Raw genomic sequence first — 25,632 nt, 5'->3', positions numbered from 1 at the left:
GAGGCGCTAGTGCAGCGACCAGGACACATACCCACATCCGGCTTCCCACCCACAGACACGGCCAGTTGTGTCTGTAGGGACGCCCGACCAAGCCGGAGGTAACACGGGGATTCAAACCGCCGATCCCCTCGTTGGTAGGCAATGGAATAGACCGCTACGCTACCCAGACACCCCCCCTTGTTTTTCTTTACCTTCCTGCAATTTAGCTTACAAGCTACAGACACACCTCGACTGACCTTTTCATTTCTGTCCCCGAGGGAATTCACTCACATTTCTCATTTCCATCAAACCACCACGCATCGCAGTTTGACCTTTACCTGAGGCTACAGGCCACAATGGGTTTATGTCCAACTTCCCTTTATGTTAAAAAGGAAAAAAAGCATTTAATTAAAGCCCATCAAAAACTTCCCTTTTTATAACTTTGTTGAGATTAATCACCTGTCAAAGAAATACGGAAGGTGAGAAATTATCCCATAGAGACCTAAAGGGTAAATGTGCACCCTATGGGTGCATTTAGTCAATGCAATATTGTTTTCAATGTGATTTAAAAAAATAGAAAACAAAATCTTAAAACACAGAATTGAGTTTACAAAAAACTGAAGAATCATGTTTTATTTTAAAAATGAACATGTGAGACGTATTGCAAGTCACCAATGCTTTGGCAGTAACAGTGCATTTTGGAGAAGTGAAGGGTCTTAGGTGAAGATACGTCTTAAAATACTGCAGGCGTCTTCTGTCTGGCTGGAATCTTAAATCAGTTAAAAAAGTGCAATCAATACAATTAGCCAAACTGTATAAAAACTAGTATATAATTCACGCCTCTAGTGTTTTAACAGGTATTCAAGCCAAAATCTATTACAAACATGAGTTAAAAAGAAAAGGAGTATAAAAGGCCACAAAACTACAGTGCTACATATTTCTACAACATTTTTCACCCCATTCCTTCATATATGCTAGGTTTCTAGTGGATTCTTCATATCCATGTAAACGTGTGGGACACAGGAGAGGTAATCTGCATGTCTCTATCCTTCAAAATAACATCGTAACACACATTTCAAGCAGTAACAAGAGGAAACATCTCAGCAAAAAGGGTATTTAGCCATATGGCTTCTGGTGCATTAAAACGTACTCATCTACTCGTTGGCTTCTGGCTTTCCAGTAAAGACTGAATTTGAACTAAAAGCTTCATTTGAGCTTTGCAGAACTAAAAAAAAAAAAAAAAAAAAAACCAGCAACAATAGTGATGGGTTTTTTTTTTTTGACGTGTGGAAAACACTGCAGAAAGACAGCTAGCTGTATTCTCAGAATAGATTAAGGCTCTTGAGGTTGGTATTGGCAGGAAACCCTGAATTTCTTATTGCTCAGCGTGACAGCTCCCCCACTCATACAAAGTTTCGACTCTGACTGAATACTTGTGACTGGGTCTTTTTTTGTCAGAGAGAGATCATAAAATGCATGATGCTCGGAGACGTCTGCATCAACGTTGCCTTCATATTCGTCATGTCACCGACTGCAAGTGTCCATTCTCCTCTGTGAGTTTGGCAGGTGGAGAAGACTGGGACTTCTGCAAAACAGCACTCTGTAAAACATGCAAAAATGGAAAATATGAGGAGGAATATCTTATGAGCACATTAAAGGGCAGACATGGGGGGGGGCATAGTATTATTATTAGGAGACTGCCTTGTCAGATACTGCAGGATTTCTTTTGGTCAAAGTGCATTTTCAATTCAAGGTGGAAATCCATCCATTATCCAAACTGCTTATCCTGCTCTCAGGGTCACAGGATGCTAGATCCTATCTCAGCAGTCATTGGGTGGCAGGCGGAGAGACACCCTGGACAGGCTGCGAGGCCGCCACAGGCCCCCCACACCCCACACACACACACACACACACACACACACACACACACACACACACACACACACACACACACACACACACACACACAACCATTCACACCTAGGGACAATTTAGTATGGCCGATTCACCTGGCCTATATGTCTTTGGACTGTTGGAGGAAACCGGAGCACCTGGAGGAAACCCATACAGACACAGGGAGAACATGCGAACTACACACAGAGGATGACCTGTGACGACCCCCAAGGTTGGACTACCCCGGGGCTCGAACCCAGGACCTTCTTGCTCTGAGGCGACCGCGTTAACCACTGCGCCACCGTGCTGCCCAAGTTGGAAATCCCAACTTCAGATGGTAATGTTTTCTCTAAAAGTAATTAAAGCTAGGCTGAATTTAGGCCAAATCTGTATTCATGTGCCCTAATTGTTAGTATTAGCCTCCTCCTCGTTATTACTGCTACTGTCATTATTTCAATTGCAATGATCTGTTTTATTCAATGCCATTTTACATGTGCTGATTTTTAATTGGAACAATGTAATTTGATCAATTACATGAACTATTAAAGCCCCTCAATGGACTAATGTTGGAAATTAGCTTCGGCTATATACACATGCACAACACATCAGACATTATGAGTGCATTTGTGATTGTTAACTGTACTTTTAATGAATAAACAAATGAATATTTAAATGCACATACACACACGCGCACACACACGCACATATATATATATATATTTTTTTTTTAATAATGATCATGAATGAGTAGACTTGCTAGCCGGTTGGCTAATGGGTCGGACTCTTTAGTCGACTGGTTAACGTAGTTGCCTGTGGTGCGGGAGACCAGGGTTCGCGTCCTGGCTTCAGCGGTTTCCAGCTGCCCCCTGAATTTGCTACATTGGTGTCAGAAGTGGGAATGCTGGTTGACTAAAGGGTCCGACCCATTAGCCAACCAGCTAGTGAGTCTACTCATTCATGATTGTTACACTACCCCACTCCTTCGGTAAGCGCATCCCCGCACTTCAGCATATCAGCTCCCTCACGCCTCTGGGCGCATGCACTTCTGATGGCCTCACGGTCTCACCATCCCACTTCTGACACCAATGTAGTGAATACGGGGGGGGGGGGGGGGAACTGCCGCGAACCTGGGTCTCCCATACCATGGGCAACTACGTTAACCAGTCGACTAAAGGCTCTGAGCAGTTAGCCAACCGGCTAGTGAGTCTACTCATTCGTGATCGTTATATATATATATATATATATATATGCATAAATACATTCAGTAATATAAATTAATCCACCAAATACTAAAACTTCTCAGTACATAGTATCTGACTTACATTCCTCATAAAATGATTGATATTCTTCTTCTTCTTCATACTCCTCATTCTGCTCTTCCTCTTCTTCAGATACTTTCAACTCCTCTTTACCATTACTCTCCTCTTCAATAAGTTCTTCCTCCTTTTCAGACACCTCTTCTTCCACTACTTTGTGGTCATCTTCCTCAAGCGGTGACTCCTCTACTGCCTCTCCTCCTTTGTCCATGTCCTCCTCTGCAGGGAGCTCATCCGTCATTTCCTCTCCACCAGGTGTCTCATCCTCACCTTCCTTGACTTCAACAACTTCCTCTGCCTGCCATTTCTCGCCCGCTGCTTCCTTCCGTGGCGGTACTGCCAGATCCTCCTGCTCTGACTGCTCCTCCATCACCTGGTCCATTTCCTCTTCCACCACTACAGCCCCATGCCCAACCTCCTCTGCAGGAGCAGACCCTTCATTTGTCACAGAGTCCTCCTGCTCCAAAGTAATTGCATCCATGACAGCCACTTTCTCCTCATCCTCCTCTACGGCAGCAACCTCTTCTTCCTCTTCCTTTATGTCTTCCTCAGTCTGAGGAAAAGGTTGAGTGTCCCCACCAGGCTATGATAAGATAGCAAGGCAATTAAATTAGCAACAAATACACACATGTATACATGCGTACACAGGAGCTCAAATGTATATGGCCAACAATGTTTTGGTCTACTTTCTCCTGACAGTTCAATAAACTGGGCTAGAGAAACTGTGTGAATGCAGAACAAGGACATACACTTCAGCATGATTTCTAGATGATTGTTGTTCTTTTTTGTTTTTTGTTTTTTTTAAGATCTATATATCCCACAGAGAATCCATGCCAGCCAATTAGCCTCCTTAAGTTAATGGGATAAAATCTCACTATGAGTCCCAGTGGAGAGACTGACTGAATGAAAATAGTAAGGAGATAATAAAGTGTGTGCCCTTCAACGGTTTTCATCGCCGGTAGTCAGTGTTGGGGAGTAACGGAATACATGGAACAGCGTTACATATTTAGAATACAAAATATGAGTAACTGTATTCAAATACATTACAATTTAAATGTATGGTATTCAGAATACAGTTACATTCTTGAAATTAATGGATTACTTAATTTTTTTTCCTTTGGTGCCATTCTTATTTTAAGAGGATTGCGACACAAAATGCAGTGAAAGTGATGCCTAAATGTTAGTTCAACAGTAAATTCAGTAAAACAGTATGCTATATTTTCATCTTTGTCTTAAGGTTTTTCATTCTAACAGCTATGGAAATAAAGAAAAGGACATGGAAAAGTTCTCTTCTTTCTTTCTTTTCTTTTTTTTTTACCAGGTACAAAAATCATAGATCTTTTGTGTTTACATACTTTTCTAGCCTTTGTTGATATATATTTAAGGTGACTCAAATGCATTCAGCCAGTTGATACAAAAGAATAAACAGAATAGTCTACTCAAGTAAGCAGTATTGTGTGAATGCTACATATACTGTTACACAAAATGTCAGAAAATATTAAAGTAATCCAAAGTATTTAGAATACGTTACTCACATTGAGTAATCTAACAGAATACGTTACAAATTACATTTCATGACATGTATTCTGTAATCTAGCGGAATACATTTTAAAAGTAACCCTCCAAAGACTGCCGGTAGTGTTTTGGTCAACGTTATGATGCATATAATTTGATACAACACACCAAATTTGAAAGGCAATTTATCAGGTGAACCAAACAGTAGTCTTATGTTGGTGACCTTTTGTGAGATGTTATTTTCTCACATCATTATGAAGCAAGCTTAGCAAGCCCACTTTGGATTTCGCAGTGTTTTCTTTCTCATGACTGCAGTTCATTTTTTGCAGGGTACACTGCCATGCTACCGTAGACTGCACACTTAATCTGTTCTGACATAGTGTTTAGGTTATCAGATCCAAAAAAAATCTAAGGTACCATTTCTTAAGAACCAAAGGGATCTCAGTGCAGATTATTACAAGATGGGCTCTTGGCAGGGCAAGAGTGAGTTAAGACCATCAGACCCCATTGCCTTTCCCTGATGATCTGTTATATCAGAGACAGATCCTCCACAGAGGAAATGGCCTACTTTTCTATGATTCAAGAGCTTAAAATTGCTAATGTGACTTGGCGAAAACAGGTCCTCCCTTTATCTTAAAGATGGGGGCAGCTATATAGCCCATTTACTCCACATCTACAATACTGGCAAATCTTCCTCAAGCAGTCCTTGGCAGCAACAGTATTCTTTTCACTATCACTATCATAATACTTTTGTAGTTCCCTTATTTGTTCAATATAATTGTTCGGTCTTCGGAAGAATAATGTCTTGCTTTGATTCTACCCATTTTGTATGCATACTGGCCATTTATTACAAACCTCACCCCTTGGAACTGAAGTTAATGAGACCAGATGGAGATGGTTGCCATTATTTGATTTGGTGCAATCCTGCTATGGCACAGATACCCAGGCTATGTTGAGCCTCTAGGCCAGTGTTTCCCAACCCAGTCAGTCCTCAAGGAGCCTCTGTCCTACTATTCTCCGTGACCCTGAATAGGTAGACCTGCTTGTACTTAATCAATCATATTATCACACTTAATTATGTTTGGTGGACCAAATCTGACATAACCAACTGCTGATTGGTGGAGTAAGTACAGACAGGCCTACTTATTCAGGGTTACAAAGAAGATCTGCAGGACACGGGGAACTTGAGAAGGGTCGGTGAATGCTGTTTTCTAACTAAACCTACTGTACTGAATTCTGCTGATAGGTTACTGTGTTCTGGTCCTGTAAACATACCCTGCTGAGATGCTCCTCCATATTGGCCTGCTGGACCAGCTCAGTCTCCAACAGCTTTCTGAAAGGTAACATAGAGAGATGCAAGAGAAGTGAGACATCCTTTGAAGTGAAAACTCAAGGGCAGTGGTGGTTGGTGTCCAAACATGGAAAGCCATATGTATGCAGGTTTTCATTCCAACCCAACACTACACAGGCTGAGGAGTTCACTGATCAACACATCTCCAACCAGACAGCAGAGGACTGATCAGTGAAATCAGTTGGTGTAGTGTTGGATGGGAGAGAAAACCTACATAGACATGACTCTCCATGGAACTTTGTTTGGCACCACTGCCCTAGGACTATACGGGTATGACTGAAATAAGGTAAACAATGATTTGCGGGCCGTCCGGGTAGCATAAAAGTCTATTCCGTTGCCTACGAACATGGGGATCGCTGGTTCAAATCCCTGCGTTACCTCCGGCTTGGTCGAGCATCCCTACAGACACAATTGGCTGTGTCTGCGGGTGGGAAGCCGGATGTGGTATGTGTCCTGGTCACTGCACTAGCATCTCCTCTGGTCGGTCAAGGTGCCTGTTCGGGGGTAGGGGGAACTGGGGGGAATAGCGTGATCCGCCCACACGCTACGTCCCCCTGGTGAAACTCCTCACTGTCAGGTGAAAAAAAGCAGCTAGCAACTGCACATATATCAGAGGAAGCATGTGGTAGTCTGCAGCCCTCCCCGGATCGGCAGAAGGGGTGGAGCAGCGACCGGGACAGCTCAGAAGAGTGGGGTAATTGGCTAGATACAACTGGGGTGAAAAAAGGGGAAAAAGCCAAAACAAACAACAAAAAAATGACTTGCTTGATATTGTGATTGCGATTATCAATCACAATTACTTGTATCAGCAATTTTGGGATCCAGTTTCTTTTGTACTTCTATTTTTCATTTTCAAAAATCTTTCCAATAACTTTGACTTTCTTAGACTGCAGGAGGCATTTCTATTTTTTTCCACTTTTGCTAAATTCAATGTTCAGCGTTGATATACCATCCTGTATGATTAGCCATCATTTATTGAACAGCTGTATGAAATCCCACACATTCATTGCTGAAATCTGTTGAAAGGGACATAGGGCCTCATCACTTTGCTCTCTTTGAATTTGACACATTGGCAAGGATGTCCTGTGAACCATATTTTTCATGTCGTTTACATAAGCTGTGCTTCAAAGAGTGTTGTTTTAGCGTTGTCATTACAGGAGGGAATATTGGCTAAACCACTCAGCTGCAGAAATTGCCGATACGACAGAATGTTTACATAGATCTGGGCAATTTTACACTATGAACATGGCGCCCACTAACGCTAGCCTTGACAGAAAACACACACCAACACACACAGGCAGTGGCAGACAACGGGGCTTTGACAATGTCAACAAAAAGCCATGGGTCAGAGGAGGACAGCTATTTTTCCACAGCACCAAAAGCTGCTTCTTTTCCCCCCCACAACCCTTTAGAATTTACCTGACAGTAGCCATCTCCAGTGTACTGGTCTCCAGCTGTTCTCCGTATGTGGCCAGCTGTTCCTTGAACCCTGAAAGCTCAGCGGCCTGATCATCCAAGGTGGCGCTCAATGTCGCCAGTAGTTCAGCCTTGTCCTCCAGCTTGGACTCCGCTTGTCCCAGATTCTCTGTCAAGGTCTCAACTTTCATGGACAGCTCGATGTTCAGCGCTGCCAGGCCCTCCAGCTGCCGCCCTGTGCTCTCAAACTCCTCAGTCTTGTCCTGCAGCATGGCCTGCAGCTGGCTCAGCTGCTCCATAGACACGGTGTCTTGCTGCACCTCCGCCAGACGGGATTTCATTTCGGTGTGGAGGGAAAGCACCTGGGAAGGTAGGTCGGTCGTCTTGAGCTGTTCGGCGGTGGCCAAGGCTATGCCCACCTGTTTCTGGGCTAGTGCATAGGACTCTTCTAGGTTGTCCAGGCGATTCTGCAGACCCTCTGGAAAAGGCTGCAGTAGTGGAACATAGAGGTGGAGTTATGAATGAGGGTAGACACTAGGGAGGAACAATACTGAGAAAAAAAAATCCATCCATCCATCCATTATCCAAACCGCTTATCCTGCTCTCAGGGACGCTGGAGCCTATCCCAGCAGTCATTGGGCGGCAGGCGAGGAGACACCCTGGACAGGCCGCCAGGCCAATATACGTATACATATTGCAATATGTATCGTAGGGCTGCAACTGATGACTATTTTCATTATCAATTAATCTATCTATTATTATTTCAATGGATAGATTAATGGATTAATCATTTAGTCTATAAAATGTAAAAAATAAGGACAAACGTCCATTGCAAGTTCCAAGAGCTCAAAGTGATTTCTTCCAACTGTTTACTGACTCTGACCATTAGCCGAAAAACAAAAAACAAACAACCCCCCCCCCCAAAAAAAACTTTAAACTATTCATTTTATTATGGTATGGATTCGTGAAAGGCAAGCAAATCTTTATGAAGCTGTAACCAGCCAAAGTTTGTAATTTTTCTTGGTAAGTGTCTACAAACGAATTAATCGATGACCAAAATTATATTAAATTAATGTTCTGCCGACTAACTCATCGATTAATTGACTAATCGTTTCAGTGCTAATATATTGGAATATCTAATAATAAAAATCAGTCGCATCATTTCTACAGATTTGTGCCGCTTTTCACTTTCAAAGAATTTAACACTGATTAGGGTGAGTTTAGAGGAGAAATAAGGCCGTCATTAAATCAGACATAGTTATATTATTTTTCAGATGCATTAGAATATTTTTCTTCAAGAGTAGTCATAAAAAAGCGGAACTAGCTAGCTTTCAATTTCTACCGAGCAATAAGAGTTTTAGCCTAGCATGACTGATGGGCCCAATTTGCCTCACATATCAGTCCTGAAACGACATGTTGTCCAGTCCTTGTGGACACCTTAACTCAGCATCATGAGTCTATTGTAGGTGGTTCTTACAACATATAACACAAGTCACAGAGCACCGAGGACACGTTCAGCTTTATCTGCGATAATCTCTAGTTTTAATCTAATCTCTGAGAACAGGCTCTATCTGCTATAATGATGAAACTCGGCTTTAGATAGCGCTGCACATTACTCATCAGCACTCCAACTGATTATTTCCTTCCGTTTTAGGTGGTGTAACACTGCTGCACCGACAGACTGAAATCAAGTGTCGGGGAATAAGTGAAGCATAGTTGTCTGTTTCCAGTGTCGTCCCACCGGGAAGAGAAGCTTTATTCCACATGCGCATATAAATTCTATCAGAATAGACTGGAGTAAAGACTAAAGGAAAAGATGACAAGGAAGACACTTTTGTGTGAGAAACAGAAAGAGAAAAGGGTTTATAAGTTGGAGATCAGGAAGATATGTAGATGAGATAATTCAGATCCGGAGGGGACAAGACAAAGTTGTCTGCTGAAATCAAAGAGGGCAATGCACCAAATGGTAAAGCAATCCCTCCATAGTGGGACATTTTACTGAATGGTTGAGGCACAAAGAGGCAATTCCTGCACACACGTTTATGAAAAAGGGTCTTCCTGATAATGCATCCACACACTTATAATTGATGCTCAACCGGATCAGATTACAACTTTGTGTCATGGCCATATATTGAACAGATAATAATAAAACTAGGTTAGTCTTTAGGATTAATTTATGATGTCTTTAAAGGTGTGGAATTTCAAATCTGCCTACTGTTGTAAATGTCAGTGTGTTCGTCCATCTTTGATGCTTTTTTTCCCCCACACAGGCCTTCTGCAGACTTGAAAACAAACTTTCAACTGGTGTTCAGTATCAAAATTGCAAACTAAATTTAGCCTTGGCACACTTCTGGTTTGTATGTTGTTGTTTTTTTTGTTTTTTTTGCAACAACTTGATGCTGGAGGAAGCTGCACAAGTGACACATTCAAAAGAAAACATTTAAACACGTTGACATTAAAAAATGGTTTGTTTTATATAGGTCTGAAAATCTGGGTGCAGCATGTCAGCGGTTGTAGGTCAAGAATAATCCTTATTACAAATGTCAGCAGCTGTGTGCTGCAGCTTCACCTTGTCAAGATGTCTAAAATAGCATCTCTTTTTTTCTCCCACCCCCACCCCCACCCCCCAGGAGGCATCTTGAAATTTGAGAGGCCAGTCATTCTCCAGTTTCCTCCCAACTTGCATCTTAAAACATGAACTCTTGACATGAGGATAAGTTATTTCCCATTTCATGAAAGGGTTCAGGGATGATTTTTGACCTCATGGCAATATGGATGAGGACCAACCCCCCCCCTCCCCCCTTTCTGGTTTAGGTCATTTGTTTTTCGAGATGGGATAGTAAAGTCTATGAGAGGACTAAATTATGAAATTCCTCTTACCTTCTGTGATTGTCGGATTTCCTCCAGAGAAGACTGCAGCTTCATAATCTTGCCCTGCATGCCCATAACGCTTTCTGCGAGGTAGCTGATAGTTTGGTGCTGCTGGAAACAGAACCACGCGGCGGTGACGCCCCCGATGACAACCATCAGAAATAAAATGAACAATAGAGTATAATGACTTCCTCCTCTGGGAACCTCAGCCTCCGGCGAGTCATGCTTTAAGAAGTTATCTTCGTGTCTGTGGTTGCTGCTTTTCCCTTTCCGATGCTTGGCTGTCATTTTTTTTGCCCAGAGAACACAATGTTCCGACAAAACAGGGGTGATATCACAGCAACAAAAAGGAGACCGGCTGGTAGAAAAAAAACCCAGTTAAGGTAAATGCAGTTTTTAAATTGTTATTATTTTTGACGCCTCTAGTCTCTGTGGTTTAATTGATGCAGCAGCAGAGGATCTGCAATCAGTCCCCGTGCATGCATTAAAGTAGCGACAAGCAGGAGTTCTGGATGAAAGGGGGTTGGCTCATAGGAGGAGAAGAAGGAGGTGTGGACACACGTGAATGGCCGAATCTCTGCCACCATGTGCGCTGTCATCTAATGGACACATTACACGTACAGCCCAGCGTGATTTTCTATTCTTACCTCAGCGGAGGGAGCGTGCTTGGGGAATTCAAGTCATGTCATTTCAGGGTGATTACCAGCATTTTATGGCATCAAGATTTGCATGTAATTTGAATTGTCTATGTATTTCCGGCATTTTATTTCCATTTTGTAAACACAAGAAACATTATGTCATGTCATCTAAAGTAGAGCAATTAGAACACTATAAATATATAGATGTGGACATACGTATTGCCTGATCTGATTTCATTTTGTAGTAACACACGGTAGCCACAAGATGGCGGTTATGGTTCACTGTTCAAAAACCCATTGTGTTCCTCCATTTGAAAAACCAAGTCGCCTCAAATAAGATGTGACAGGGAAACAATGGCGCCCCCAAGGGGTGGTCAAGGGGTAGCTACCATGCTAAAACTACTGGCCACCCCACTGCCCCCCCCCCCCCCAACTGAGAAGTCCCAGCCATTGTAATCATTTTTTATCTTGAGATAAAGCTATGGAAAATGGAATGCCACGTAGGTTATTATTGAATTATACAAGTCACTGAACTGGCCTGGCGGCCTGTCCAGGGTGTCTCCCTGCCTGCTGCCCAATGACAGCTGGGATAGGCTCCAGCATCCCCGTGACCCCGAGAGCAGGAGAAGCGGTTCAGAAAATGGATGGATGGAGAAATGATAAAAATAATGAAGAAATCGAGTATGAAATCTGATATGTGGTGTTTTGAAATTGCATCAGAACTTTACGTCAGACATTTTTGCATCCGTAAGACCCAGATCAGACAAAGCGCTTTTTAGCTGCCCGGGGTGGCATTTTGTCGTTGTTTTCAATGAGAGTGAATCTTTTTGTTCATTACTTTTGCGCTGCTGAGCGCCTCGCGTTTTTCCGCGCTACGTGTTTCGCATTTTCGCAGGAACGCCTTTAATATCGAGTTCAACTCAGAGCGGAACAGCGTTGACGTCATTTTTTCCATTCTCCAATCGGATGAATTGAGAGGCGGGCCTCCTGTGCTGGCGACGACAACAAGTGGAGACAACATGGAGGACGAGGTAGTGGTGGCTGTTGCTGGATACCCACAGCTTCATGACTCTAACTGTAGTTACCATGCTCTGAATGCGTTAGAATACAAAGTTAACGACGTAGCTAGCGAAAAAGTACAGATCTGTGAGTTTACTTCACAGTAAAATAACGCTTAGGCTAAGGAGAGGTGATTCGGTAGTTGCCTAAAAAAAAAAGGAAAAAAAAAGACGCAGTTTGCAACCTGCAAAAAAATGCTCTGTCTGAGCCATCCATCCCATCCATTATCCGAACCGCTTATCCTGCTCTCGGGGTCGCTGGGATGCTGGAGCCTATCCCAGCAGTCATTGGGCGGCAGGCGAGGAGACGCCCTGGACAGGCCGCCAGACCATCACACAGGGCCGACACACACACACACACACACACACACACACACACACGCGCACATTCACACAGTCACACCAAGGGACAATTTAGTATGGCCGATTCACCTGACCTACATGTCTTTGGACCGTGGGAGGAAACCGGAGCACCCCCAGAGGAAACCCACGCAGACACGGGGAGAACATGCAAACTCGGGGCCTTTTTAATTTATCCCATAGAACACAGATACAGCTGTCTTGATGCATGCTCCCTAATCCAGGTAAGGAAATCCCAGAAAGTTGAACGTTTCTCAATAAATGCTGTGTCCAGATGAACTGATTCAACTGATTAATTCTGTGGCAGATACAACTAGAAAATGCTGACATTTGAAATACAATATCTAGAATAGAATCATAGCCTAGAAGAGCCTAGAATAGCCTTACAAGTATCCAAGTTATATAAAATATGATGTGCGGGACATAAATTAAACCTTTGTTATCAGTTAATAATTATGTTTAAGCAACCTAAACCCTTGATTTATTGGTGATGATGCATTCAAATTGGAATATGATAGACTAATCGATTCCTTGGCTAATCTCATATAATCTGATATTCACATGAGATCAGCCAAGTAATTAACAGTATGCAATTTATTATACACTATAATATAGTGTCTTTACCTTTATATTAACTTGCATACCCCATCACTTCCGACTCCCCGCTTCGTGAGATTCAGCCCTGTGAGACTGATAACTGCTGTTTATTCTCTTACGCTCTCTTCTGTTCTATATCAGAATCAGAATCATGTTTATTGGCCATGTAGGTTTGCACGTACATGGAATTTGACTCCGGTTTCCTGGCTCTCTCAGTGTACTTCACATAGAATATCAACACTACAACACAACAATTTTCAGATACATACTGAAGGATTGACTTATACAGGTGACATATATTGTATATTAGTAGATTCTATGTTCTGCTTTTGGCCAGAAGCTGTCTGAATTCTTTGCTCCTTTCACTGTAGTGATTGACTCTGTTGAAAGTTTGACTTGTGACTTAAATGTGGCCCTTTCTAGTCTCCTCAGTTCAGTTGCACCTGTCACTACCAGAGCTAGGCGACTAAATAGGCCTACACCCTGGTTTAACGATGAGACACGTGCTCTCAAGCGGGCCTTCAGGAGACTGGAACGTAAATAGCGAAAATCAAAATCAGAAGGTTTTTTTTACCTATCTTGGCATGAATGTTTATTAAAAAACAATTGTGCTTTATCTGCTGTGAAAGCAGCATATCTCTTTCCCTTAATATTAATAAACGTAATCCCAGATTTCTCTTTAGCTAAATTTACTAAAAAGCAGCTGTGTATTAGCTGGTCACCATTCACAGCCCATGAGTTTCTAGACTTTGTCTGCAATAAAGTTGATGAGATCAGAAACAAAATTAGTTCTTCGACTCCAGCTACTCCTGCAGTTCCTGTCACACCAAATTCATATCTATACAATGAGTCACTGATAGTCCCTGTTATTACAGCTTTTGAAACTATCTCTGCGTCCGGTATGGGAAGATAGCTGCACAAATTCATGTTTGCAGTGGCCTCACCCAGTGCCGGTGTTGGAAGATGGTGACACGAATTCACATTTGCAGCGGCCTCACCCAGTACCGTCTATGCAGCGTCTTTGTCCACATCTGCGTCTAAGTTTTGCCTTCGTTTGATGGCTGGGAGAGCTTGCGCTGGATCGGCTGGGAGAGCAGAGCAGGCTAAGCTAACTGCTAGCCCATGCAGACCGGCAGGTCCAATAACACCGAGGGCGGTCTGGCGACGGCCTTACCTGGTGTTAACTGTGGTGTTTTTGATGTCGTTGTGAGGAGTGCGTGTAGGTGTGTCAAAGGTGTCTGGCTGGGAGAGCTTGGTCTGCTTTGTCCGGTGGGCCCGGGGACCACAACCCCTGCCCAGAGCTGTGCCCGAGGAGGAAAAGCTGAGGGTGGTCTGATAGGATGCGGAAGTGGGTGGGCTAAGCTAACTGCAAGCCCATGCAGACCGGCAGTTCCAATAACACCGAGGGCGGTATGGCGACGGCCTTACCTGGTGTTAACTATGGTGTTTTTGATGTCGTTGTGAGGAGTGCGTGTAGGTGTGTCAGAGGTGTCTGGCTGGGAGAGCTTGGTCTGCTTTGTCCGGTGGGCCCGGGGACCACAACCCCTGCCCAGAGCTGTGCCCGAGGAGGAAAAGCTGAGGGTGGTCTGATAGGATGCGGAAGTGGGCGGGCTAAGCTAACTGCAAGCCCATGCAAACCGGCGGTTCCGACATTCATCCTGGCTGGCATTCGTTTCCTTGGACAGTGATTTTATTTTTTGTTTGGTTTTGATGTATGTGTTAGTTTGGATATGTGTGTTCTTGTAGTTTTTGGATGTTTTTGTCTTTGTGTTGTACTGCTGTGGGCTGCGGGAAATGGTATTTTGTTTCATTTCATGCACACAAGTGCATGAAGTGAAATGACAAATAAAGTGTTCCTGATTCCTGATCTCTCTTGATACTTTGACTAGGCTCATGTCAGCATCTAAACCTACTACTTTGACTACTTGACACTTTATCAGCAAAACTTTTTAAACACATCTGGCGTTTTCTGGAACCTACAATGCTAGACATTTTTAATTTATCACTCACTACTGGCATTGTTCCCAGGAGTTTTAAGACAGTCGTGTTCAAACCTCTGCTTAAGAAACCACACCTTAATCCAGGGTCACTTAGTAACTATCGGCCAGTCTCTAATCTTCCGTTCTTTTTTAAAGTGCCAGAGAGAGTTGTGTATCAAAAACCTTCGACCAATATAGAAGAAAACTATCTATGTATATGAACTTTTTCAATCAGCTTTCGGGGCCTGTCCCTCCACTGAAACTGCTTTGAACAGAGTGGTGAACGATCTTCTACTCGCTTTGGACTCTGATTCCACCTCGAGATACAATACCCAGCTGGGTTCTCGGGCAGAGCCATACATCCTCTTGTGAGAAATTGACAACTTGGACTGGGACGGTTTGACGCTGACCGCTCACCAGCGTTGGAATGACCACCAGACCTTGAGGGAGCAGTGTGTTCACAGGTTCTACCAGCAGTTGAGCATCTTTCTCAGCCCCCTTAAGGGTTCCCTTTACCATGACAGTGGCTATGGATGATGCAGGTATGTGTACCTTATCTCTACCAGCGACTCTGGCAATGGCTTTCTTATCACCATCGCATGTCTGCATTTGCTGAAACACAGTTCTCCATTCCGAATCGAATGTCCCACCCAGTGTAGTATCAAATTCAGATTGCACTAATTGCCAACACCTATGAATGATATTCATACCAATGATGCAGGGTTCTGTCACCTGGGAGCTCTTAGAGTCCTTCACAACCAAAAAGCCACAATCTGGGATTTTCATACCCATTGCTTCAACTTCAAAGTCAATGTAACCTAGATAAGGTATCTCTAGTCCATTTGCAGCAGTTATTCAAAGCCAGCTGGAGGTGGAATGCACAGCCTTCCCTTCCAAGTGCTTCCGAAAGAACTTTTCAGTGATGGTGCTTACATTGCTACCAGTATCCACTAAACTATCTGCTGTAGTACCACCGATATTAAGCTCTTTTACTGGGCATTTTCCTATTGCACGCTCTGTTACCTGGTCTCGGGTTGGTTGACCTTTCTGTGAGTCATCTATCTGTCCCCGAATTGCCCGACTCTTTACAACCGAGGGGGGGTCTCGTTACCCTGAGCATCTGTGAAAGCAAGGTCTGTAGAAGCATTGTGACACTTCTGTCTGCAATTCTTAGCAATATGTCCCGCAGTCTGGCACTTGAAACATATCGGCTTACCATCGTCTGTGAATTTAGGCTGAGCTCTAGGTTTGTTACCTGAAAAGGCACCAGTGCCCTTGGTCTGCATAAGCAAGTCCTGTACTGTCTTGAGTTAATTTACTGATGGCTTTCCCTTGCTCTGCAATAATTTTCATCACATCCTCTAGACTAGAGAGACTGTCTTCTCACTAGCTGTAACTTTTGTACATTGCACATCGGTAGTCTGATGACTAGAGCCCATGTTTTTACTTTTAGTCACCTTTACATTTTCTCCCGACTCCTCCATAATCCTCAAGTAAGCTTGCTCACGCACTTCTGTCATAGTAGCATTTGGGTGAATTCTGACATATTTACAGAGCTCTCGTTTCAATGAATGGTCTCTGACTCCCTCAACAAACTGATCCCTGAGTATCACTTTTCCATTAGCCACAGAACCGGGACTTTTGTTTCTGCACTAAGGTTAGGGCTTGTGACAAAGCATGTGAAAAGTCACGTATGTTCTCACCTACCCTCTGTTTACAGCTATAAAAGCTCTGCAGTAACTGAGAAGCACTACGTTTGTCCCCAAAAGCTTCCTTGAGATAGTTAAAGAGGTCACTTATCTGATCAGTTCTAGCATCATTTCTCAAGCACACCTCCTTTAAGGCTGGCCCTTTTAGGAGGGACATGACAAAATCAAACTGTTCAGGGGCAGATTGATTTCTTGCATGTAAAACACGTTCAACCTGTTCGATAAAATCATCAACAGATCTTCCATCTTCATCAAAATCACCACTAAATGGCAAAATGTGACGTTCTCTTGGAACATAAACATAGGCTCTAGTGGGTGCATCATTCATTGAGGCAACTGCATTCATTACTTGTTCCTGTTTTCGAATCAGTTCTGTAGTCTGTGCCTGTACATCAATTTCTTCTGCATCACTTTCACTCCCTGAGGAGTGCTCCTCATTCACTGTTGACATTTTTCCTTTTTTTTTCAAAGTCCAGTCTAGTCTTATACACTTCGACAAAGGATAGAGACAGGGCAGCAGGGTAGACTTGAAGGAGGGACTCTGGTGACGTCCTCTCCAAACTCTGGATTCCCAGTCTTCTCCCAGGACTTCTCTGGCACACCATGTACTGCTTCCTCTATTTCAAGGGGACAGCTAGGCCACTCTTCACCACTACCATATTTATTCATTTTAAGCTGCATTCACAAAATTTTTCCGGACTATCAGAATAGGGACCCCACTCCTGGTACCAAAATTTGAAGCCAGGGGAATTTCACATGGGACATTGTTAAGTGTTGTTGTTTGATGACGCCCTTACTCATTGTATTACGGTACATTCGGATGTGACGTCGCCACGTTCTCAGTGTGCGACAGCGTGTGTTGTAAGTGTGTTGTAAGAGTCGGCAGTAGAGAGCTAAGACCTTCTGTATTTGCCTAAATAAATATGCCTAATGTTAAAATCTAAAGAGAAAACCGAGTCAAGCTTTGCTTATTTCCCATGCGCAAGAAGAAGATTGCGCACCTCAGCTCAACAGGTTATGGGCCCAGGCAGAGTTGGACACAAGCTATCATTCCAGAAGAAGTTTAATGCAAAGTATTACACGGAATTTCTACAGGCTATGTGGACCAGCTTGGAGATAAGTGAGCGTTTATATCACAGAGTTTCTTAATCTGTGTTTATATTCTTGGAAGAAGTTTTACGCGACGTATTTTGCATTAGCCAATGAAGCTAACAAGCTAGCTTAGCAAAGAAAAAGTATAGCAAGCTAGTAGGCCACGGTAAAATTAGCGCATTAGCAAAATGGCAAGCAGAGCAACAGGAGTCTTGGCACCGCAGCTTTTGTTCGACGGATCCGAAGATAAGTATGAACTTTGGGAAACAAGATTCCTAGGCCTCTTACATACGCTGACGCTAAAAGAGACTTTTACGTGAGCCCACCGGCACTAGCGAAGAACAGTTAGCTGAAGATAGGAGAAGAATGCTGATTGCTATGCTGAGCTAATAAGACTGATAGTGTGGCGGACACTAGGGGCTATGCCTCTCACCCAGCAGGACTGTGAGCTGGGGGCGTGGTTTAGGTTCTCGGGCTCGCCGGTGCAGGGTTGTTCCTGCTGCAGTTGGTTTTTGGAGTTGAGGAATAAACATCAAAGTCGCCTTCGTCTGCTGTGTTTTTCCTCATCCTGCCACATTGGTGACCCCGAATTGAACATGTTTGGAGCAGAAGAGGAGTGTGAATCCACTTCGGCCACGCCGCCCCAACTCTCACAGCCGGCCATTCTCGCCCCGGCTGTGAAGCTCCCAGAGTTCTGGCAGAGCGACCCGGCTTCGTGGTTCCAGCATGTCGAGGCGCTGTTCCACCTGCGTGGAATCTCTGCGGACGACTCCAGATACTATTTGGTCATCGCTGCGCTGGACCAGCAGTCCACACGCCGGGCCATGCAGCTGTTGTACGCCCCTCCGCAACACGATAAATACGTCGCCCTCAAACATCTCCTGCTCCGGAGGTACAGCCTATCTGCCGCAGAGAGGGCAGATAGAATCCTTTCCCTATCCGGTTTGGGCGACGGGACGGCTGTGGATCTCATGGACAATATGCTGTCACTGCTAGGCTTGGATGAAGGTGGATTCCTTTTCCCGCACGTTTTCCTGCGCCAGCTTCCGTCTCCTGTGCACGCAGCTTTGGCTAACTCCCCGTGTCTGGCCGCTGGTGACTGCCAAGGTTTGGCTGAGGAGGCCGATCGGGTCCTGTTGGCTACCAGACGGTTCTCTGTGCAGAGTGTGGCATCGGAGCCTCTGCAGCCGGCGTCGGAGGACGCGGACCCGGCAGTGGTGGCTGGAGTGACTGCCCGGAGACGGCGCGGGTGTCACAGCCTCGCGCCCTTGACATCAAATCGATCGACCTTGACACCTGGTGACCCCCCCCCCTTCACCCCGGTACACCAGCTGGTCACGCCCTCTCTCCCTTGACATCAAAGCAATCAGCCTCTTGCCCTTGACATCAAAGCGATTGCCCTTGACACCTGCTGACCCCCCCTCCCTCACCCCGGTACACCAGCTGGCCATCAAAGCAATCGCCGCTCTCCCTTGACATCAAAGCGATCGCCATCACCCTTAAAAAGCCTCCACTGCGGACCAGTCTTCGCTGGAACGTCGCCATTCATGGACTTCTGCCTGCCTGTCTACCTGCCACTGAGCCAACTCCTGCTCTACCCCTGAGATCGGTCACTTCAATAAAGACTTGATTTCCTCCCTGACCTGGTTGTCCCGTCTGCTTTTGGGTTCTTTCCTGATACGTGACAGTACGTTCCAGCCACTATGGACCCAGCAGACCATTCCACCACAGACCTGGCCACGGTCTGCCAGGCTGTAGCCAACCAGGAATCGGTCCTCGGCCAGCACAGCCAGGTGCTACAGGGGATGGCTGACGCCCTCCGTGGGCTCAGCTCAAAGATCTCCGGAATCCAGACCCAACTTCGTGCCTCCGCTAGCCCGGGATCTGCCCCTCCAGCTCCGCCACCCCCAGCGCCATCAACTTCGGCTAAGGAACCATGGGTTGCCCCGCCCGATAAGTATGATGGAGATTTTGGACTTTGTCGCCCTTTTTTGAGGCAGTGTGAGATTGTGTTTAACCAGCAGCCCCAGTCATATTCCACGGATGGAGCCAAAGTCGCTTACATCATGGGTCTTCTCCGGGGAAGCGCTCTGGATTGGGCTACTGCGGTGTGGGAAATGCGGGCCTCCACTTCCTCATCCTATGCTGAGTTCACCACTGCTTTTCGCCAGGTTTTTGATCATCCCATGCGGGGAAAGGATGCTTCAAAAAGACTGATCTCTCTCCGCCAGGGTTCCCGCAGCGTCGCCGACTACTCAGTTGAGTTCCGTACGCTATCAGCGGAGAGCGGATGGAACAACGAGTCCCTCCAGGCCGGGTTTTCCAACGGTCTAAGCGAATCCATAAAGGACGAATTGGTTTCCTACCCCGAGCCTGGAGGGCTGGAGGAATTGGTTACCCTGGCCATTCGTGTGGACAACCATCTCCGGGAGCGGAGGAGAGAGAGGAAGCGCCGCTTTCCTGGTCACTACAACTTTCCACGGGCCACACTTCCAAACTCTGGGGGCCGAGCTCACTCGACTGAGGCTGATGTCCTCCGAGAAAGCCCGAGGCGTGACTCTTCCCCAGCTTCGGAGCCGATGGAGTCGAGGAGAGGTGTTGGGTCCCTCGTCGCCTGGTCCTGGACGCGAACCTCATCCGGGACTTCCACAGGACGCACCCTGACGGGTCTGGTAGGTCGCCCGGTGGCGCCCCTCGGAGGGGGGGTACTGTCACAGCCTCTCGCCCTTGACATCAAAGCGATCGCCCTTGACACCTGCTGCCCCCCCCTTCACCCCAGTACACCAGCTGGCCATCAAAGCAATCGCCGCTCTCCCTTGACATCAAAGCGATCGCCATCACCCTTAAAAAGCCTCCACTGCGGACCAGTCTTCGCTGGAACGTTGCCATTCATGGACTTCTGCCTGCCTGTCTACCTGCCACTGAGCCAACTCCTGCTCTACCCTTGAGATCGGTCACTTCAATAAAGACTTGATTTCCTCCCTTACCTGGTTGTCCCGTCTGCTTTTGGGTTCTTTCCTGATGCGTGACAGCGGGAGCGGCCTCTGTTTCTTCCACCAGCGGTTCGGCAGCAAGGCGAGACACTGCGTCCCTCCGTGCACGTTTGAGGCGCCGGGAAACTCCAGGGCCAGCGCTCAGTAGCAGCTGTGGGCGTTGGCGGACGTAGTGAGCTGCTCTTCATTAAGGAGACGATGTCAGGAAGACGGTTTCTGGTGGACTCGGGCTCGCAAAAGAGCCTACTCCCTCCTGCTAAGACAGACATGTCAGCCAAAGGCGGCGACCCACATTTAAGTGCAGCTAACGGTTCGTCCATTGCGACGTTTGGCACAAGGTTGGTGACTGTTTGCTTCCACGGGCGCCATTTTGAGTGGGACTTTGTAGTCGCCGCCATTACTGTTCCTATTATCGGTGCGGATTTTCTGTGTGCTAATGGTCTGCTGGTTGATGTTGCAAACCGCCGTTTAATTGATGCTGTGTCTTCCGCCACTTTTCCGTGCGAGATGGGGAGCCGGGCCATTAACACACGCTAACTTTTTAGCATTAGGGGATGTTTTTCAGCGTTTGCTGGCGGATTTTCCATCGGTGACTACACCTGCCTTTTCCACCGCATTTACTAAACACGGGGTAGAACATTTCATTCCCACTGTGGGACCGCCAGATTTTGCGCGCACGGCGCCTCGACGCAGTAAAATTGGCTACAGTTAAGGAGGAGTTCACCATCATGGAGCGTCTGGGTATAGTGAGGCGTTCCAACAGCCTGTGGGCCTTGCCGCTTCACATGGTGCCCAAGGCGGATGGGGCGTGGCGGCCTTGCGGCGACTTTCACCGCCTGGACAACGTCACCGCCGATGACCGCTATCCCATCCCACACATACAGGACTTTTCCATACGCCTGGCAGGTACCACTATTTTCTCTAAGGTGGACCTGGTGCGCGGCTATCATCAGGTTCTCGTGCGTGCAGAGGACGTGCCCAAGACTGCAGTGATCACCCCATTTGGGCTTTTTGAGTTCATGCGCATGACTTTTGGCTTGAAGGGGGCAGCGCAAACCTTTCAGAGGCTGATGGACTTGGTGTTGCGTGACCTTGCTTTCGTGTTGGTTTATCTCGACGACATATTAGTGGCCAGTCCGTCAGCTGAAGAGCACCTGGCGCACCTGAAACAGGTTTCCCGTCGTCTGGACGAACACGGCCTGATAGTCAACCCGGCCAAGTGTCAGTTTGGACTGCCGGTGATTGACTTCTTGTGTCACTGCATTTCGCCGCAAGGCGCGGTCCCATTGCCTTCTAAGGCAAGCGGTTTGCGGAATTTCCCCGACAAGTCTCTGTTAAGGCATTGCAGGAATTCTTAGGCATGGTGAATTTCTATAACCGTTTCCTCCCTCGCGCTGCCCACCTCCTTCAGCCACTTTACGAAGCCCTGCGGCTTAAGAAGGCTAACGACCCTGTCGACTGGACTCCCAAACGGGTCCAGGCCTTTGACGGAGCTAAGTGCGCCCTGGCTAATGCTGCCCTCCTAGCCCATCCCACACCCACGGCGTCCATAGCTTTAACAACCGATGCGTCTGACATAGCCGTGGGGGCTGTGGTTGAACAGCGTGTGGCGAATGCGTGGCAGCCACTCGCATTTTTTAGCCTCAAACTGCGAGATAGCGAGCGCAAGTACAGCGTTTTTGACCAAGAGTTGCTGGCACTGCACCTTGCAACCCGGCATTTCCGCTTCCTGCTGGAGGGTCGCCCATTCACGGCTTATGTGGATCATAAACCGCTGACTTTCGCCATGTCCAAGGTGACTGAGCCGTGGTCTGCTCGTCAGCAGCGCCACCTAGCGGCAATCTCCGAGTTCACAACGGACATTCAGCATGTGGCCGGGAAGTCCAACCCTGTTGCTGATTGTCTGTCGCGTGTGCTTGTGTGTCCTGTGCACCTCGGTGTGGATTTCTCCGCTATGGCTGCCGACCAGCCCAGCGACCCGGACGTCCTTGCCCTTAGGTCAATGCGTACTGGCCTCAAGCTAGAGGAGGCTGTGATGCAGGAAGGCAGTCCTGCCCTCCTCTGCGATGTCTCCACCGGCCGTCCCCGCCCTGTTGTTCCAGTGGCCTGGCGCCGTCGAGTTTTCGATTCGATTCACTCCCTCTCGCACCCTGGAGTTCGGGCGTCAGTGAAGTTGGTCGGTTCAAGTTCGTTTGGCCTGGCCTCCGCAAGGACGTCAAGGGGTGGGCAGCTGCATGTGTAGCATGCCAGCGCGCTAAGGTCCACCAGCACACTAAGTCGCCCCTCGAACCGTTTCCGATCCCGGCCAGACGTTTCGACCATGTGCATGTGGACCTGGTGGGCCCTCTACCTTCTTCACAGGGTTTTACGCATCTGCTCACAATGGTAGATCAGACCACCAGGTGGCCAGAGGCTGTCCCTCTGTCCTCCACAACATCCTCGGATGTTGCACGCGCTTTCCTGTCCTCCTGGGTCGCCCGTTTCGGCACTCCGTCAGATATCACCTCAGACAGGGGCCCCCAGTTCGTGTCAAAGCTCTGGTTGGCACTTGTGCGATCCTTGGGTGTGCAGGTACACCGCACTACCCTGTATCACCCTCAGGCTAACGGCTTGTGTGAACGTTTTCACCGGTCGCTCAAGGCAGCGCTGCGTGCTGCGCTCTCGGATGGTAACTGGGTGGATCGTTTACCTTGGGTTATGCTCGGGTTGCGTTCGGCTCCTAAGGAGGACCTCGACGCTTCGCCCGCTGAGCTGGTGCTCGGTCAGCCGCTCCGCGTCCCTGGGGAATTTTTGCCTGGGAGTTCCGCTCCTCGACCCCGTCCGGCCGTTTATACTTTTTTGTCCGACAGCACTCGGGTTCCAGGCCCTGTTCACCACTGTTTTCCGCGGTTCTTCGTGCCTGCGGAGCTCATGTCGGCTCGTTTTGTTTTTGTACGGCATGATGCTCACCGCTCGCCCCTCCAACCCCCATACGATGGCCCATTTCGGGTTCTTGAGACGGGTCCTATGGGTTTTGTGCTGGATATGGGTGGGCGTAGGGAGCGTGTCACACTTGATAGGCTTAAACCGGCGCACAGGGTGGCAGGCGAAGTTGAGTTCCCGGCCCAGGTTCCCCGTCGGGTCGTCCTCCTTCCAGGACCCCGGCAGTGTCTTCACGGGTTCAGCGTTCTGCTTCTCAGCTGGCTTTGGACTGTGTTTCACCTACTGTTTCGGCTGAGGGACGGCGCAGCCGTTATGGCAGGCTGCTTAAGCCTCCAGTGAGACACTAATTTTCTTTCCAGGAGTCCTTTCTGGGTGTTCGGGGGGGGGGGGGCTGTGTGGCGGACACTAGGGGCTATGCCTCTCACCCAGCAGGACTGTGAGCTGGGGGCGTGGTTTACATTCCCGGGCTCGCCGGTGCAGGGTTGTTCCTGCTGCAGTTGGTTTTTGGAGTTGAGGAATAAACATCAAACTCGCCTTCGTCTGCTGTGTTTTTCCTCATCCTGCCACAATAGATGATAAAAGCCAATCGCTGATAAGACATGAAGCCGCTGATAATGGCAGGAAGGCTCTGAGAATACTGAAAGAACATTATTCCGGAAAAAGCAAGCTGTGGATAATATATTTATACACGTTGTTGACCAAACTATGCATGGCGGACAACGAGAGTGTTATCGACTACATAAGAAGAGGCAGAGAAAATGAACACGGCAAGATCTATGGATATTGTGATGAAGACGTGCAAGGCAAGGCCGAGGCCCCACCAAGACGCACCAGCAACAGAAAAGATGAAGATGCCAAAGTGACGTGTTACAAGTGTGGAATAAAAGGGCAGAAGACAAGAAAAAGTTTTCGAAAAGTGTGGTGCAGTTACTGCAAAAATAATACACACCAAGAATCCATGTGCAAGAAAAGGGGGGAACAAGATGGTGTCAGAAAAGTCACGGAGGAACAAAATAGCAACCAAGACCATCTCTTCAAGGCCAAACACACAAAGAACGAGAGACCACCAGACAACGTGAAGATGAAAGGCACCATGGTGGATATAGGAGCAACATCCCACATCGTGAACGACATCGGAAAGTTTAAAAGCTTCGACAAATCATTCCAGCCTGACACCCATTCAGTGGAGTTAGCTGATGGGACCATGTGCAGTGGAATAGCACAACGAAGAGGAATGGTGACGATATGTCTACTAGACAGCGCCGGACGACAGCACAGAGCACAGCTATGGGATACACTGTATATGCCTTGATACCCACATGACACCTTTTCGGTGGCAAGTGCAACAAACGGAGGGGCGACATTCACTTTCAAGAAAGGGGACAGTCGCATGGCTACCAAGGACACTAGCAAGTTTGACATCCACGAGAGTGGAAATTTGTATTACTTGCCAACTGTTGAGGAGAGTGTTGACCAATGTAAAGGGTGTCATGACATGCAAACTTGGCATGCAATTCTGGGTCATTGTAACTATGAAGACGTACAAAAGTTACAAGGTGTAGTGAAAGTTATGGAGATAAAAGGAAGTGCAGTCAGACCAGATCAGTTATGTGAAGTGTGTACACAGGGCAAATTCACCCAGATGAGAAATAGGGAGCCAGACAGAAAGGCTAAGAAACCCTTAGAACTAGTCCACACTGACTTAGCCGGTCCCACGCCAACACCGAGCATAGAAGGGTACAGATATGCACAGTCTTTTACCAGACGACTAATCAGGTACCGTGTTGATGTATTTTCTAAGGTCCAAGAGTGATACAGTGCAAGCCACAGAAAGGTTTTTAGCAGACATAGCACCTTACGGAGAAGTCAAGTGTATCCGTTCAGATAATGGCACTGAGTTTACCAGCCGAGACTTCCAGGCACTGTTAACCAAGAATAGGATT

The 25,632-nt window shown here is 46.8% G+C and overlaps 1 protein-coding gene across 1 annotated transcript; it reads right to left on the bottom strand.

Moving 5' to 3' along the window:
• Positions 1-1,218: 1,218 nt before the first annotated feature.
• Positions 1,219-10,629, bottom strand: zgc:66479 (uncharacterized protein LOC327541 homolog). Its single transcript, XM_056298885.1, has 5 exons — positions 10,351-10,629; positions 7,474-7,958; positions 5,979-6,036; positions 3,195-3,771; positions 1,219-1,579 (listed from the first exon to the last, which is right to left on the bottom strand). Coding segments are annotated over exons 1-5 (1,401 nt in total). The 3' UTR covers positions 1,219-1,577.
• Positions 10,630-25,632: the final 15,003 nt, after the last annotated feature.

Source organism: Lampris incognitus, chromosome 2 (assembly GCF_029633865.1).
Source record: "Lampris incognitus isolate fLamInc1 chromosome 2, fLamInc1.hap2, whole genome shotgun sequence".
In the NCBI taxonomy this organism is placed as follows: Eukaryota; Metazoa; Chordata; class Actinopteri; order Lampriformes; family Lampridae; genus Lampris; species Lampris incognitus.
Note: the sequence above shows the minus strand (reverse complement) of the source record. Positions and strands in the feature narration are given on the sequence as shown.

Coding starts and splice junctions, on each gene's coding strand:
- zgc:66479 (XM_056298885.1), bottom strand. CDS start 10,629: ATGACAGCCAAGCATCGGAAAGGGAAAAGCAGCAACCACAGACACGAA. Junction 6,037..7,473: donor CTGGAGATGGCTACTGTCAG/GTAAATTCTAAA, acceptor GTTACCTTTCAG/AAAGCTGTTGGAGACTGAGC. Junction 3,772..5,978: donor TGGAGGAGCATCTCAGCAGG/GTATGTTTACAG, acceptor ATCTTATCATAG/CCTGGTGGGGACACTCAACC.